The sequence below is a fragment of the Pantherophis guttatus genome, chromosome 3 (assembly GCF_059756535.1).
Source record: "Pantherophis guttatus breed Tessera chromosome 3, ASM5975653v1, whole genome shotgun sequence".
In the NCBI taxonomy this organism is placed as follows: domain Eukaryota; kingdom Metazoa; phylum Chordata; class Lepidosauria; order Squamata; family Colubridae; genus Pantherophis; species Pantherophis guttatus.
In genome coordinates this window covers 189,103,975-189,118,562 of record NC_142065.1, presented here as the reverse complement: position 1 = coordinate 189,118,562, position 14,588 = coordinate 189,103,975, and the positions used below count along the sequence as shown (strand labels likewise).

General features: G+C 41.4%; 1 protein-coding gene across 1 annotated transcript in view; it reads right to left on the bottom strand.

Moving 5' to 3' along the window:
• Window positions 1-14,588, bottom strand: part of LAPTM4B (lysosomal protein transmembrane 4 beta) — a 44,026-nt gene that overhangs the window by 3,602 nt on the left and 25,836 nt on the right. The window contains exons 5-6 of the mRNA XM_060681885.2: window positions 10,224-10,322; window positions 5,412-5,507 (exon numbers count right to left, since the gene is read on the bottom strand). Of these exons, the coding sequence (XP_060537868.1) occupies window positions 5,412-5,507; window positions 10,224-10,322 (195 nt within the window). The remainder of the gene's footprint in view (window positions 1-5,411; window positions 5,508-10,223; window positions 10,323-14,588) is intronic.

Below are 14,588 nucleotides of genomic sequence, written 5' to 3'. Positions count from 1 at the left end.
CAGTACACCCACAGACCATTTTCCTACAACTCTTCCAACTTCAGAGTATTTTCAACTATTGTTTACAAACTACTGGTACTACTTTTTAAAATTCCTCCTAAAACAGATCTCACACTTTCAGGAATTTTGAAAGAAATGGGACAAAGAAGAGGTATTTTCTACAATGTCACTGGCAGTTGTGGTTTTAGTTGATACATGTATAACTTTAGAGCCATGGAACCATTCATTAATAATATAAGACTCAATGGCACAATTCCAAAATGGAAATGGATCAAGAACAAGCCATTTCAAATTGAATTACAGCAAACAGCAATCCCTATAGGCATTAGGGATACATATGTTTTGACCAATGAATTTGGCTCAAACAAAACTCCACACATTGGTTGTGGATTTCTTTTCTTTTGTTAAACCACAGTTGAGTTAACAGTAAACATTCTTTTTACACCAGCACATCTGTAACAAGCACTTAGGAGCAGCAGGAAACAGAATTATTTCTCAGTTAAACATTGTCACAATGCAAACGTGAAAAGGCAAATCATTGAACTGACTGCCAAGTTAACTTTCCAGTTTTAATGATAATGCTATCTGAGATAGGAAACGTGCAAGTTAAAGATACCATGGTATATCCAGTGGTGGGTTGCCCCCGGGTTCGGACCGATTCTATAGAACCGATAGTAAAACCGGCAGGAGGCTCCTCCCACCGACCCCAACATCATCAGGAAGCTTCTGCGCATGCGCAGATGATATTCAATTATGTATCTCCACCCCCAATGAATTAAACAATGCTGTTAATTTCCTGTCTCTGTGTCTGGAGGCTGTGGGGTCTGGATGGGGGGCAGCAGGCTTTGGCTAAACCCTGGCAAGATTGAGTGGCTTTGAGTTTTAGGACCTTCTGGACCTGAGATTTTACCATCTTTGGTGCTGGATGAAATTGCAGCTGGGATACAATCTTGTGGTCCTTCTGTACTCATGACACCTCCTCAAGAAGCACACAACAGTCATGGATAGGAGTACCTTTGCACACCTTCGTTTTCAGTGTCAGTTTCACCCTTTCTTGGATCATGAGGCTCTACGCATGGTTACTCATGCCCTGGTTACCTCTAAAATGGACTATTGTAATGCATTCTCCATGGGGCTGCCCTTGAAGAGAGTCTGGAAGGTTCAGTTGGTGCAAAATGTGATGGCGTGGGCAGTTGCATGTGCTGCTAGAACAGCACATGTTACACTTTTGCCCTGTGAGCTGTATTTGCTTCCAGGTTCAATCCAGGGTATTAGTTTTGATGGCCATGATGGTGAATCTATGGCATGGGTGGCGGACGTGGCACGCAGAGCCATCTCTCTGGGCATGCCAGCCGCTGCCCATTTCTCTTCCAGGTTCTGGCATGCACACGCACGCCGGCCAGCTGGTCTTCACGCATGCATGAGCACCAGAAACCGGTGAGCGGTTGCACCCTGGGGAACTGCTTTTCCGGTTTCCAATGCTCCTGCGTGTGTGTGCCAGGGAGCTGTTCTTCCAGTTTCTGGCACTCCCCCTTGCACGTGTGCATGCTCCTGTTTTGGCATTCTGTGCCGAAAAGGTTCACCAACACTCATGGCATGAGACTAGGTTATTTGAGGGACCACGTCTCCTGGGTTACATCTATCCATCCCATTAGGTCCAGCAGGAGAAATATGCTACAGATCCCATCTGTTACATTCTTCCCTTTAATGGAACAGATTTAACAGATTAACAGAGTTGAAAGGGATTTTGTAGATCATCTAGTCCAACCCCCCACCCAAGTAGGAGATCCTACACCATTTCTGACAGATTGCAGTCCAGTCTCTTCTTGAAAGCTTCCAGTGATGAAGTTCCCACAATGTCTGAAGGCAAGCTGTTCCATTGATTGATTGCTCTCACTGTCAGAAAATTTCTCCTTATTTCCAGGGTGAATCTCTCCTTGTTCAGTTTCGAGCCATTATTCCTTGTCCGGCCTTCTGGTGCTTTGAAAAATAGCTTGACCCCTTCCTCTCTGTGGCAGCCCCTCAAATATTGGAACACTGCTATCATGTCTCCCCTGGTCCTTCTCTTCACTAGACTAGCCATGCCCAGTTCCTGTATGTTTTAGTCTCCAGTCCCTAATCATCTTGGTTGCTCTTCTCTGTACTCTTTCCAGAATCTCAACATCTTTTTTATAGTGTGATGACCAAAACTGAATGCAGTATTCTAGGTGTGGTCTTACTAAGGCTTTATAGAAAGGTATTATTGGAACCCACGAGATGAGTCTTTTCTGCTGTGACTCCTATCCTCTGAAACACCATTCTCTCTGAGATGAAATAAGTTCCAATTCTATTATCCTTCCAAAAATCCATTAAGGTTTGGAGGAATGCAACCCTCCTGTTCCTCCTTGATCTTTCAGCAGCTTTTAAAACCCTCAACTGTGTTAGATTCCTGGGCCACTTCTGAGCAATTGGAGTGGTGGGCATTGCTCTGCAGTGGTTCTCGTTGTTCCTGAAGGAGCACTGACATTCAGGATTGGTGGTGACAGGAAATCTGCCCAGAGACTTCTACAGTGTGGAATGCCTTAGAGACCTTTCCTCTCTCCACTCCTTTTGAACAGCTATCTAAAACCGCCTTTTTCATCAGCTGCATTCTGTTGGCAAAGATTTGGTCAGTTGGTCCATCTTGGGCTTCAGCAAAATTGTGAAGACCTATCTGTTCTGTCCTATGCAGTAGCAATAGCAATAGCACTTAGATTTATATGCTGCTTTACAGTGCTTTACAGCCCTTTCTAAGTGGTTTACAGAGTCAGCGAGTCAGCATATTGACTCCAGAGGTGGATTTAACATAATTTTACCACCGGTTTACCGCGCACCGAAAATGTGAGAGGGCACGGCTTGCATGTGCTTTGCTGGCGCATGCAGCTGAATACCACCACTGATTGCCCCAATCTGGGTCCTCATTTTACTGACCTCGGAAGGATGGAAGGCTGAGTCAACCTTGAGCCTAGTGAGATTCGAACTCCCAAATTGCAGACAGCTGGCAGTCAGCAGAAGTAGCCTGCAGTATTGCATTCCAACCACTGCGCCCCCATGGCTCAAAGAAGCAACTGCAACTCTTTATTGAATGTATCTGTTTTTATAACTTTACAATGCACTCAAACTGAATCTTCATGTGATGGCCAGACCTGGACACAATGGTCTCTACCACAATACCAATAGCACTTAGACTTACATACCGTTTCACAGTGCTTTACAGCCCTCTCTAGGCAGTTTTACAGAGTCAGCAAATTGCCCTCAATAATGTGGGTCCTCATTTTACCCACCTCGGAAGGATGGAAGGCTGAGTCAACCTTGAGCCTGGTGAGATTTGAACTGCCAAATTGCAAGCAGCTGGCAGGTAGCAGAAGTAGTCTGCAATACTGCACTTTAACCACTGCGCCACCACGGCTCATAGAATATACCCTGGATTGAATCTGGAAGCAGCAGAATGGTGTGTTGTAATTGAATGTGTTTTTTATCTTTTGTTTTGCTCTTTTTATTTTTATGTATATTTGAGGGTTTGGGATAATCATTTTATATGTTGACATTGTGAGCCACCACAGAATCTGGGAATAGGCCCCATACAAGTAAAGTAAATGAATAAACAACCAACCATAATTGTATATTTCACACGACTTAGAACATAGTTTCAAGAGTCTGCCTGAAACACATATACTAAGGAGCAGTTGGAATTATTTCTTAATAAAATATCATCTGTCAAATGGTGGAGCTCAGTTTGTCTCTCTGCTTAACTGAGCAGGAAGCAACCTAAATGTTTGTCTATGAGCATTGCCATTAGAAACCACTCTGGAGCAATTACAAATGGAAATGGACTGCCCAGAGATAATTTATAGCTTTGAAATTCTTTGTGTTGCCAAAACATTCCTCAGAAGACATTTATTGTGTGAGAGAATATACAGCTGCCCACATATTTGACAGTACTAACTTTTAGAAAATAAAAGAGCTCTCTCTCTCTAGACAAAAAACATACACTTATCAGGGGAAGTGATATAAAATATACCGCTTACTGTGGCAGGATCATCTGGGAGTCATTAAAAGACACCTCCAAGAAATGGGCTTTCTGGGTCTAATTCAGAGCAAATGTTAACGGAAAAAGTTTATGCTCCTGGATCGTCTCATATCAGGGTGTGGATAGTTATGGGAATTAAGGATTTAATTGCATTAATGCACATTAATGGTGCACTTTTTGTTTAAGATTTCCCAGGCTGAGGGACTAAATCTTTTCGGAGAAGAAGATGAGCAGGTAGTTCGTGTTCCTTACAGGAACTAGGACCTACTGACACAAGTCCAGTTCAGATTCATAAGCTAATATCCCCAAACTGGGAGCCAATGTTCCTAGAAAACGCAAGGTTCAGTCTACTCAATACAGGATTTTTTAAGAAAGACCCATTTACCACAATATCTATATCAGCATCAAGGTTAGAACAAAATAAGAGGTGGAATTTTAGTTTGATGTTTTGTTAAATGATGGCTTGTTCTAACATTTAATAAAATAAAATAATAAAAGGCATGCAGCAGGTAATTAACCAGGAAATGCTAAATAACAATATGCAGAAAAGAGAATCTTGTAAGGGAAGAAGCAGCACAAGAATGGTCAACATAGAGACAAGCTCGGACACATCTTGGCAGGTGACAATATATCTTGATCCCTGAACAATGCAACTGTAAATATAAGACCACTAAAAGTACCCTGTTAGATCTGGATTCATATACCAATCTAAGCCATAATATACTTAATGTACCAGGAGCCACTGTGGTTTATAACCTAAGATTCATGACTAAGTGGCGTATTGAAACCACAGTAATTTGGGACTATTTACCAAACCATGGTTAAAATCAAGTCTTATATATATGAACTTACTGAAAAGAAGGTATCTCTGGGAAGCCCAACAGGAAGACAAAAGCATTTCTGGCTAATGTCCCGAAATACACATTATCCAAAAACCACAGACAAGTTTCTCCAGAAATCAATTTAGCTGATTTTTCCTTGGTGAAACCAGAGCATAGAGAAACTGATATCTGACTTGGGCAACTTGTATTCTCAGCATAATAGGACCCATCATTGCCCGATAAGTACACAGGAAAGCAACAGCCATGCTGGTCAAAGTCAGTGGTAGTACTCAGCCAGTTCTATCTGGTTTGGGTGAACCGGTAGCAGTGGCTGCGGGGGGCTCCGCCCACCCGTCCGGACGTCATCACATACCGTTTTTGACGCTACACATTTGCGAACCGGTAGCGAAGGTAATACCACCCCTGGTCAAAGTTGCATCATTGAAGATTCCCATCCTTTTGGATTTTGTACCATCCAAAACAGGTCTTCTCATCTAAACCCAGGAACCTCTCACAGCTCCAGTCAACCCCAACAAACTTACCGCTGTGTCATTAGTGGTAATGTAGACCAGGACATCAGAGTTGTTTCTGTTATTAATGTAGCGATAACAGTTCCATACACAACTGATCAAGTAAGCCTGGAAGAAAGAGGGTGGAGAAAAGGGAGAAGACAAGATGTGTTGAACTGTGAACTGAATTGCTTCAACACTGTGCAGCTTTCCTAAACTTTGGTACCTTCAGCTATGACTGTGCTGGCTGAAGACCTCAAGGAAGGTTCTCAAATTGGAGAAGCTGAATCATATGTTATATGTTGCTTAAGAGATCCCTGTTTTTCCTTTCTGTCTTTGTCAATGTTCAACTGTGCAGAACATTGGTTAGTGTGGATAATCCCAAAGCTCCTCTCCTTTCACTGGAACAGTTTCGTACTTATTTAGAGTAGTTAAATTTATGAAAAAAATATATTTAAAATGACAAATTAAAAATAGGGATAAGCTAAGCCTCAAATGTTGGGAGATAAAATGGCAAAAACAACTATATAAATCATTGTAGACAAGTGTCTTTGCTCACAGAAAAAAAAACCTGTAGTAAATTCTCTTTGAAAATTCATCTGAATATTATCCTTCATGGTCTACATGCATATCAAAGCTTCAAATATTTCCTGGTCAGGATTAATCTCATCATAAATTTGCTTGCAAGGCTAGATTAATGAGATGTGGTGATATAAGCCAGAGCTAATGGAATATACAGACACTTTAAAAAATTATAGAAGTGTGCATAGTCATATCACTCCAAATCTACATCTTTCTTTCTTTTTCTTTGAAAGCCAGGGTCCCAAGTGTTTATTATTTTAAAAAAACACACCAGCAGTTTGCCCACAACTGACACCTGGTAGAACCATCTGTTAACACATGCATCGGAGAATATGATTAACTAAATTCAGGAAGCTGACAAAACCAAGTGCCTTGGAGATTTGACTGAAATGAAAAATTTTTCTGTCCACCTCTTTCCTGCAGATTTGTCCTTAAAAAACTTTCAGGCTGCTGAAAGATCTTCACGTTGTCATGAACTGATTTTATAGTGCATACTTTTCCTATCCAGGAGTAGAGAAGTGAGATGGTCAGATTAATTTCTTGAGTTTCTACCACTAAAGATGGCTGGTATAGCATAATAGCAAAAGCCACTTTTAGAATTATGAAATCCTTGCTTCAAATCTCACTTCTGCTATTTACTCACCCAATAGCCTTAATTGGCTGTTTTCAATCAGTCAGTCTCCCATACTGACTTTCTTTGTAGTAGAGGAGCACAATATTTTTGGGACTAAGCCACATTTGGATTTTAAATACATTCTAGGAAGCACATGCACTCCAAAATAGTGTATGAAACCAGGGCAACAAGTAAATTTGATTTTAGTTTTAAAATACTTCAAGTTAACCTAAAGTAAATGTAGCTATTACAATTAAATTTCCAAGCATTTCCTCTTCTGACACTCTAAAAATAATTCAATAATAATTTTTGGAGGTATCAGAATGTTACAGTCAAAGCTCTTCTGCTGACTGCCGGCAATTGCTGCCTGCAATTTGGTAGTCCAAATCTCACCAAGCTCAAGGTTGACTCAGCCTTCCATCCTTCCGAGGTGGGTAAAATGAGGACCCAGATTGTTGGGGGCAATATGGTGACTCTGTAAATCGCTTAGAGAGGGCTGTAAAGCACTGTGAAGTGGTTTTTAAGTCGAAGTGCTATTGCTAAGTGTTACTGTGTTTCCCCGAAAATAAGACTCACCCTGAAAACAAGCCCTAGACTGATTTTTTGGGGTGGGCCTAATATAAGCCCTACCTCAAAAATAAGCTCAGAGATGGGTGTGGCCAGCAGGAGAGGTGGCAAGAACACGGTATCTGACAGCAGCCAGCCCGTTGGCAGAGTGCAAATACTGAAAAGTCAGAGCGTAGAGGCGGGGGGGGAGGGGAGAGAGAGGCGATCAGACAGGGATGTGCTGCGCAGCTGCCTAATGGGAGGCTTACAGGAGGCTTGCGCGGTGGCAACGGCAGCAGGCAGAGGCATGGAGATGGGGGAGGCAGGTGATCCCAATGCCCTGCATGGATGTTTGTTCGGCGCGGCCGCAGGCAAGCCGAGAGGATGGTGGGATGGAGTGGGCGGCGCATTGGGATTGCCTCTGTCTCCACCTGGCTCTGCTGCACCAAGGGGGGCAAAGAGACCCCACAAGGCCAGCAGCAGCATGGGTAACCACTTGGCCGCCAGCAGGCACCTGCCCTAGCAGAGAAGTATCCCGGCAGCAGCAGGGCCAGGAGGCAGGGTGGGTGGAGGCTGGGGCATGACAAGAGCTTGGCCTGTTGCGGCCACGGGCAAGGAGACAGTGGGATGGAGAGGGTGGGACCAGTTGTAGCTATGCTCCCACTCCTGTTGGCTCGCCGTCTCCTGCGCTTAAAAAAATAAGACCTCCCGAAAATAAATCTGAGTGCTTATTTTCAAGCCCCAAAGAAAATAAGGCAGGGCCTTATTTTTGGGCAAACACAGTATTATTGCAAGTAGGCCTTGCATGTGAAACATCCAGAATATCCTATAGTAAAAGTAGGAATGTCTGAAATATCCTATATTAAAAGGATATTTAAGAGAGGGTTTTTTTTGTTGTGTATCAGAGAACAGAAAGCATATGAACTTGAGAGTCGCTAAAACTCAATGATTTCGCTGAACTTCCGCTACTGTCTCAAAATATAAAAAATAAGATCTAAATGGCAGCAAATAAATGTAGAAAGTCATTTAACTGTTTGCTGCCATCTAGCAGTTATCATTTTTTTTTTTTTTTTTTTTTTACTGTGAGACCTTTTTGGGATGCCTTTAAGTCAATCTTGTCTCTTGACAATTGCTTGGATAAGTCCCTGCAATTTTCTCGGCAAGATTTCAGGAGCGATTTGCCATTGCTTCCTTCCTAGAGCTGAGAGAGGGTGACTGGTGCAAGGTCCCCCAGATGATTTCATGCCCAAAGCAGGATTACAATTCATAATCTCTCAGTTTCTAGCCTAGTATTTTTAGCTAGTATACCTAACTGGTTCTCCAGTTGAAACCTGGCAGACCTAATCTGAACAATCCCATTTAACAGCATTCTAAGAAACCCTTAGAACTTTTAAAACACAACTAAGTATGCTTTCCTTGTTCTTACATTCCATTCTAAACCACTGAAGATTCTATAAACAAATCCCAGGAGTCAATTTAAAATGGTAGAGGATATATTTATAGCTTTCTCCCTTTTCTACAACAGAAATTGTTTTCTATCTTTCTAACATTTTGCCTTTTCAAATGTTAATATTACAGTAATCTCTTAAACTTAATAAATATAATATTAATTAGCATATACTAGCTCGACAGTCATTCATTTTTGGTTTAAGCAAATGCAATCTGGGGGATGTTTTTAAAAATGCTGAAAAAAACAAAAGTAAGGATGGCCAAACATAAAAGAACTCCATGTACAGGAAACCACAAAACAGGGCTGCGCATCTTGCCAAAGATTAATAAGTTCCAGCGATTAGTTTTACAAAGCTTTAAAGGGATTCTAACACAGCATAAGGCTTCAATAAATGCCTTAAATGATAATAAAAAATTAAAAATATCTTTAATATCAGAAAATAAACATTTTCCTCGTTCCATGACCCACAAAATATATAGGAGTCCATTTCATCTTCATTGAAAATAAAGTATCGATCAAAACTTAATTCAAAATTACTTTTCAAGATACTGTATTGATGACCAAGAAATCAGTTGATGGCAGACAGCTGAATGATACTGAAGAAATTAAAATTGGAACGAACAACTAAAATAGGAGGGAAGTGACTTTAAGAGTAATTCTGATGAGAACAAGAGTTGAGATTTATAGCAATAGCAATAGCGTTTAGACTTATATACTGCTCCATAGTACTTTACAGCGCCCTCTGAGCAGTTTACAATGTCAGCATATTGCCCCTTACAATATGGGTCCTCATTTTGCCAATCTCAGAAGGGTGGAAAAATGAATTAACTGTATAGTCCCTAAATACCAAATGAGCCAACAGCGTATTGAAAAGAAATTTAAACCTTTTGCATCAGGAGAAACATCATATCCAGGTACATAAGAAGTTTTCATTCTTAATAACTTGCACCCAAGAAAAGAGAAATCACAATGGGCTATACATATATTGCACTAATAATTTTGTCATGAGAACCAAGGACAGAAAAGAAAAACAAACCAGAGAAAAGTGATAAAGGTTTTCAAATATCTGCAAATTACAGTTGTATATTGCCCTCCGTCTGACAGATTCTAGAGCAAAATGTAGAGGCACAAAATAGTTCATCAGTTTCCTGACAAACTGCTTACTACCCTTGTTTTCAAACAAAGCATTTTGATGCTCTCTTCCATTATTTTTATTTTATAATTCTGCTTATTAGACTTTTGTAAGACTGCCATAGGCTGGCATTTCACCGTGCAGCACCTCAACTTCCAATTTTACCTTCATAATTAGAAGAATCTTTAATAATGGAAAAATAAATCAAATGAAACAGGGAGACAAGGGGGCACCATGGAATATACTGTGGGCTTATTGGCACATGTTGGCAGCAGAGTCCCTGTGCTTGTCCATACTCAACAAAGAGGACTGGTTTAAGAGGCATTTCCCTTTTGCTCTTGTCCACTTCGATTTATCATGGGCAACCTAAATTTAGGCATCCTAAAGCCTCCCAGATTCACTTGATAGTAAACTGGGTAGCAGATAATTTTAATAAACAAACAAGCAAACAATAAGCCTTTTTCTAGTTCATATTATTTCCAGTTCATATTGTTAGGGTGGATAAAAATATGTTATGCTTACCTTGAAAGCCAATGTGATACTTAAACAAAGGAGAAGAATGACAATTAAGCAGACTGAATTCATTGACATAATCTCTTCCTTGTAGGGGAAATTTGCAGGCTGAAAATTAGAAGGAAATTGTTAGCAATCTCATCAAACTTTCTGCTTTCCCCTTCCATAATTTTACAACTGAGGGATGTTTTACAACTTCAGAGTCACCCTATCAGAACAAGTTTTTTGATATGCGTGTATGCCTTCAAGTTAATTTTGACTCCTGGTGTTTGCTTGGACCAATCCCTGGAGTTTTCTTGGCATGGTTTTTTGGAAGTGGGTTGCCATTGCCTTCTTCCTAGGAAGAAAGTGACTGGCCCAAAATCACCCAGCAGGCTTCATGCCTAAGGCAAAACAAGAACTCACAGTCTGCCAGTTTCCTGCCCAATGCCTTAACCACTACACCAAACTGATTTTCAAGTTCTTTCTTGCTACTCATTAATTCCACAGAGTTTGAAGTGGATTTTATAAAATGACATTCCAAGGGACCTCCAATCTCCAGTCTCCAGCCTGATACAGGTAATCTTCAAGTTACAACCATAATGTGGCCTGTTCATTACAGTCATAAGTTACGACAGTCATAAAGAGGGTCTGTAACATTATCAACCAGATTTTATGGCCTTTTTGGCAGTGGTATGTTAAATGAATGCAGCAGTCATAAAGTGACCACTCGGATCGTTAAATGAATGTTGTGATCATTAAGCAAATCCATGGCTTGCTATGGGCCAGTTTTGCAGAAAACTGGGTGTAAATGCTGGTTTTCGGCAAAACTATCATAATACACAATCATGCTGCAAATGGCTATAAATGCAGCTTGGTTATCAAGCACATGATGTGTGGTCATAAGACCGAGGGGCCAACCATTGGAACTTCGAATCTGGGTGGTAAGTACCCCCAGGTAGGTCTGTCATAATTTTGAACAGTCACTAAGTGACAGGCCATAAATCGAGGTCTACCTGTAATCTGTTAAACGAGGAGAAAAGATTAGGTAACAAGAATATATAGCAGTCAGTATACAAAGGAGGAAAATAAGTTTTCAGAACTATAAACTTAATTTGGAAACATCATTCAATCTTCTCAAATAAAAATATTGACACAAACTAGGAATAATAATGTCCACAGTCCTATAAGGACAATATTTACATAATTGTATGGGATGGATGTGAAGACAAGAAAAGATGGTGCCTTTGGTTCTTTGCATAGAACTTTGGGCATCTTGTATACATAACATTCAATTTCTAGCAAAACTAAACATCAAACTTCAGCAGAGTTTCTGGATGCTACAAAATTCTTTTCCATGTGTTGAATTAAGTATGAGTCATAGATTGGATTCACACATTGTATAAATTACCCTAAATTGTAATTTGTTTGGTTTTGACTTAATCTATTGCATAAATGTAGGCAGCTGTGATTTAGTCACTAAGCTGTGGCTAGAATTCAGCAATTAGGATATTGGGTAGGAATTCACTTCTCCACCCAGCTAAGACCATGTTGCGATTGTCCCTTTCTTAAAACCTAATTTGTCCCAAAGATGGTTTTGAGAATAAAATAAAGAAGCAGAGAGAACCATCTATCCTACTCCCAATTCTTTCTACAAGTTGTACAATAAAAGTGTAAAAATCATATATAATCTTCCTCTTCATCTCCATCACACAATTGGAAAAGGCTATTAAGAGCATTAAGTGAAGTCCCACCACTTCCCCTATGAAACAATTTAAGTTAAAGCATTTCTGACACATTCTTGAACATGCCTTCACTTCATTGTGTCATTGGTTTTACTATCAAAGTGATCTTATTGTTCCTAATATTAATTCCAAGCCAGTTTTAACTTAAAACCCTTTTTTGCATCCTGCCTCCGATATAAGATTACCCATTATGAAGACGGTGCTCTTGTCTTCAGGTTGCCCTCAACTTACAACTGTAACATTCAAAGTTATGAGCTACCTCCAAAAGGGGGCTGATGACCCAGATATGAGGTTCCAAGGATTGAAAACCCCTGTGGTCATGTGACTGCACTTTAGGTATTCAGCAACGTGGCTGCATTTATGGCCGTTTTCAGTGTTCTCCAGTCATGTGACCCCATTTGGTTTTGATGAAAATTGGTGCTTCCATTTTTTTTGGCCAAACCGCTGCGCTTACTTAACAACTGTGGTGTTTGCGTACACAATGGCCACACTTGCTTAACTGCCACAAAAAAAGTCATAGAATTGGTTTAGTCACACGGACAAACCATTTTACAACCATTACTATTATGACCATAATGGACAGTTTCCTTCACAATCATAAACAGAGAACTACCTGTGTGACATCTTAAAAACTATTAATCACCCCATCTGAATCTTCATGTGATGGCCAGACCTGGACACAATGGTCTCTACCACAATAGCAATAGCACTTAGACTTATGTAATGTATCACGGTGCTTTACAACCCTCGCTAAGCAATTTACAGAGTTAGCATATTGCCCCCAACAATCTGTGTCCTCATTTTATCAGCTTCGGAAGAATGGGAGGCTGAGTCAATCTTGAGCCTGATGAGATTCGAACTGCCAAATTGCAGGTAGCCAGCAGTCAGCAGAAGTAGCCTGCAGTACTGCATTCCAACCACTGCGCCACCATGGCTCAAAGAAGCAACTGCAACTCTTCATTGAATGTATCTGTTTTTGGAACTTCACAATGCACTCAACGGTGATCTTTTATATTGGCATTTTAAATTACAGAATTCTAGAGGGAGAAAAGGAGTTCTTTTTCATTTCCAAAGATTACTGCAATAAATTATTTGATGTTTTCTGCCAGATTCATTTAAACACAAATATTTCCGCATGCCTTTCTCTTTTGCCAAGTGCTAGCAAGACATTTTCCTCATTTGGAATTTCACTGAAGTGCACCAACTGTTTAATCCCACCAGATGAAGTATAACAGATTGAAGATAAACATTGTACAATCATGTTTTCACTTCTCTATTTAAAGAGAAACTACTCGAGTGCCAAACTAATATTTTCATCACTCTTCACTTTGTTGGGAATACATGCCTATTTTAGCAGGATGTTAGTTTGGTCTCTCTTCTCATATAAAGCTTTGTCCAATTCAAACAATGTTCAGCATCTGTCAGACAAAGTCACTAAAATTTGCTCGTCCTGGGATACAGGGCTTGCTGCAGGTCCAGGGGAGATGGCTATGGGTGGGGGGGTCTTGTCTGGTTATCTGGGAACAGTTTGAATTTGTTGAGCTGAGGAAGTGGACATGTCATCACTGGAAGTTTTTAAGAAGAGACTGGACAACCATTTGTCTGAAATAGTATAGGGCAGTGATGGCTAACCATCGCGGGCCAAAAGCGGGGGGAGTGCGGGGGGGTCGCACACGTGTGCGTACGCACACCCATTATTCTATACGCCACGCTCCCACGCATGACCGCCCCCCATGCTCCCCTTGCTCTTGGCACGCGATGGCACGGTGGGTGTGGTAGGCCCGTTTTTCTCTCTCCCCAGGCTCCAGAGGCTCTCTAGAAGATTGGGGAGGATGAAAACAGCCTTCCTCACCCACCCCCGGAGGCCGGAAACAGTCTGTTTGCCAACTTCCGGTGGGACCAGAAGACCCATTTTTTGCTCTCCCCAGGCTCCAGAGCCTTTCTAGGTCCTGCCTCTGGAGCCTGGGGAGAGAGAAAAACGGGCCTCCCACCACCCAAGGCCCTTTTGGAGGTGGGAAACAGCCTGTTTCCCTACTTCCGGTGGGCCCAGAAGGCCCAAAAATCAGCTGGCCGGTGCGCACATGTGCGCCACAGCTGAGCTCACGTGCCCACCAATATGTGCCACCACAGGTGGCATGCGTGCCATAGGTTCGCCATCACGGGTATAGGGTCTCCTGCTTGAGCAGGGGGTTGGACTAGAAGACATCAAAGTCCCTTCCAACTCTGTTATTCTGGAATAATTTGCCTCCTGGAATTGTGGGTGCAAAAATAGACTGGACAGCTATTTGACTGGGAGGGTATAAGGTCTCCTGCCTTGAACAGTGGGTTAGACTAGAAGTCCCTTTTAGCCCTAGGATTCTATGATCTCTGCATTTTGCACCGGCTGAAGCTTTCAAATACTTTTCCACAACAATCCCCATATAGCGTACATTATAGTAATCCAATCAGGAGGTGATTAGGGTACAAATGATTGTGAGCAGAGCCTTCCAATCTAGGAATGGGTGCAATTGACATGAAAGCTGTGCAAAAATCCTCCCAGTCACAACTGCCACTTGCTCTTAGAGCAGGAGCCACGAATCTAGAAGGAGCCCCAAACTGCACACTGCGTTTGTTTGGAGCTGAGAATGGGATCTCTCTCCCCCAATCACCA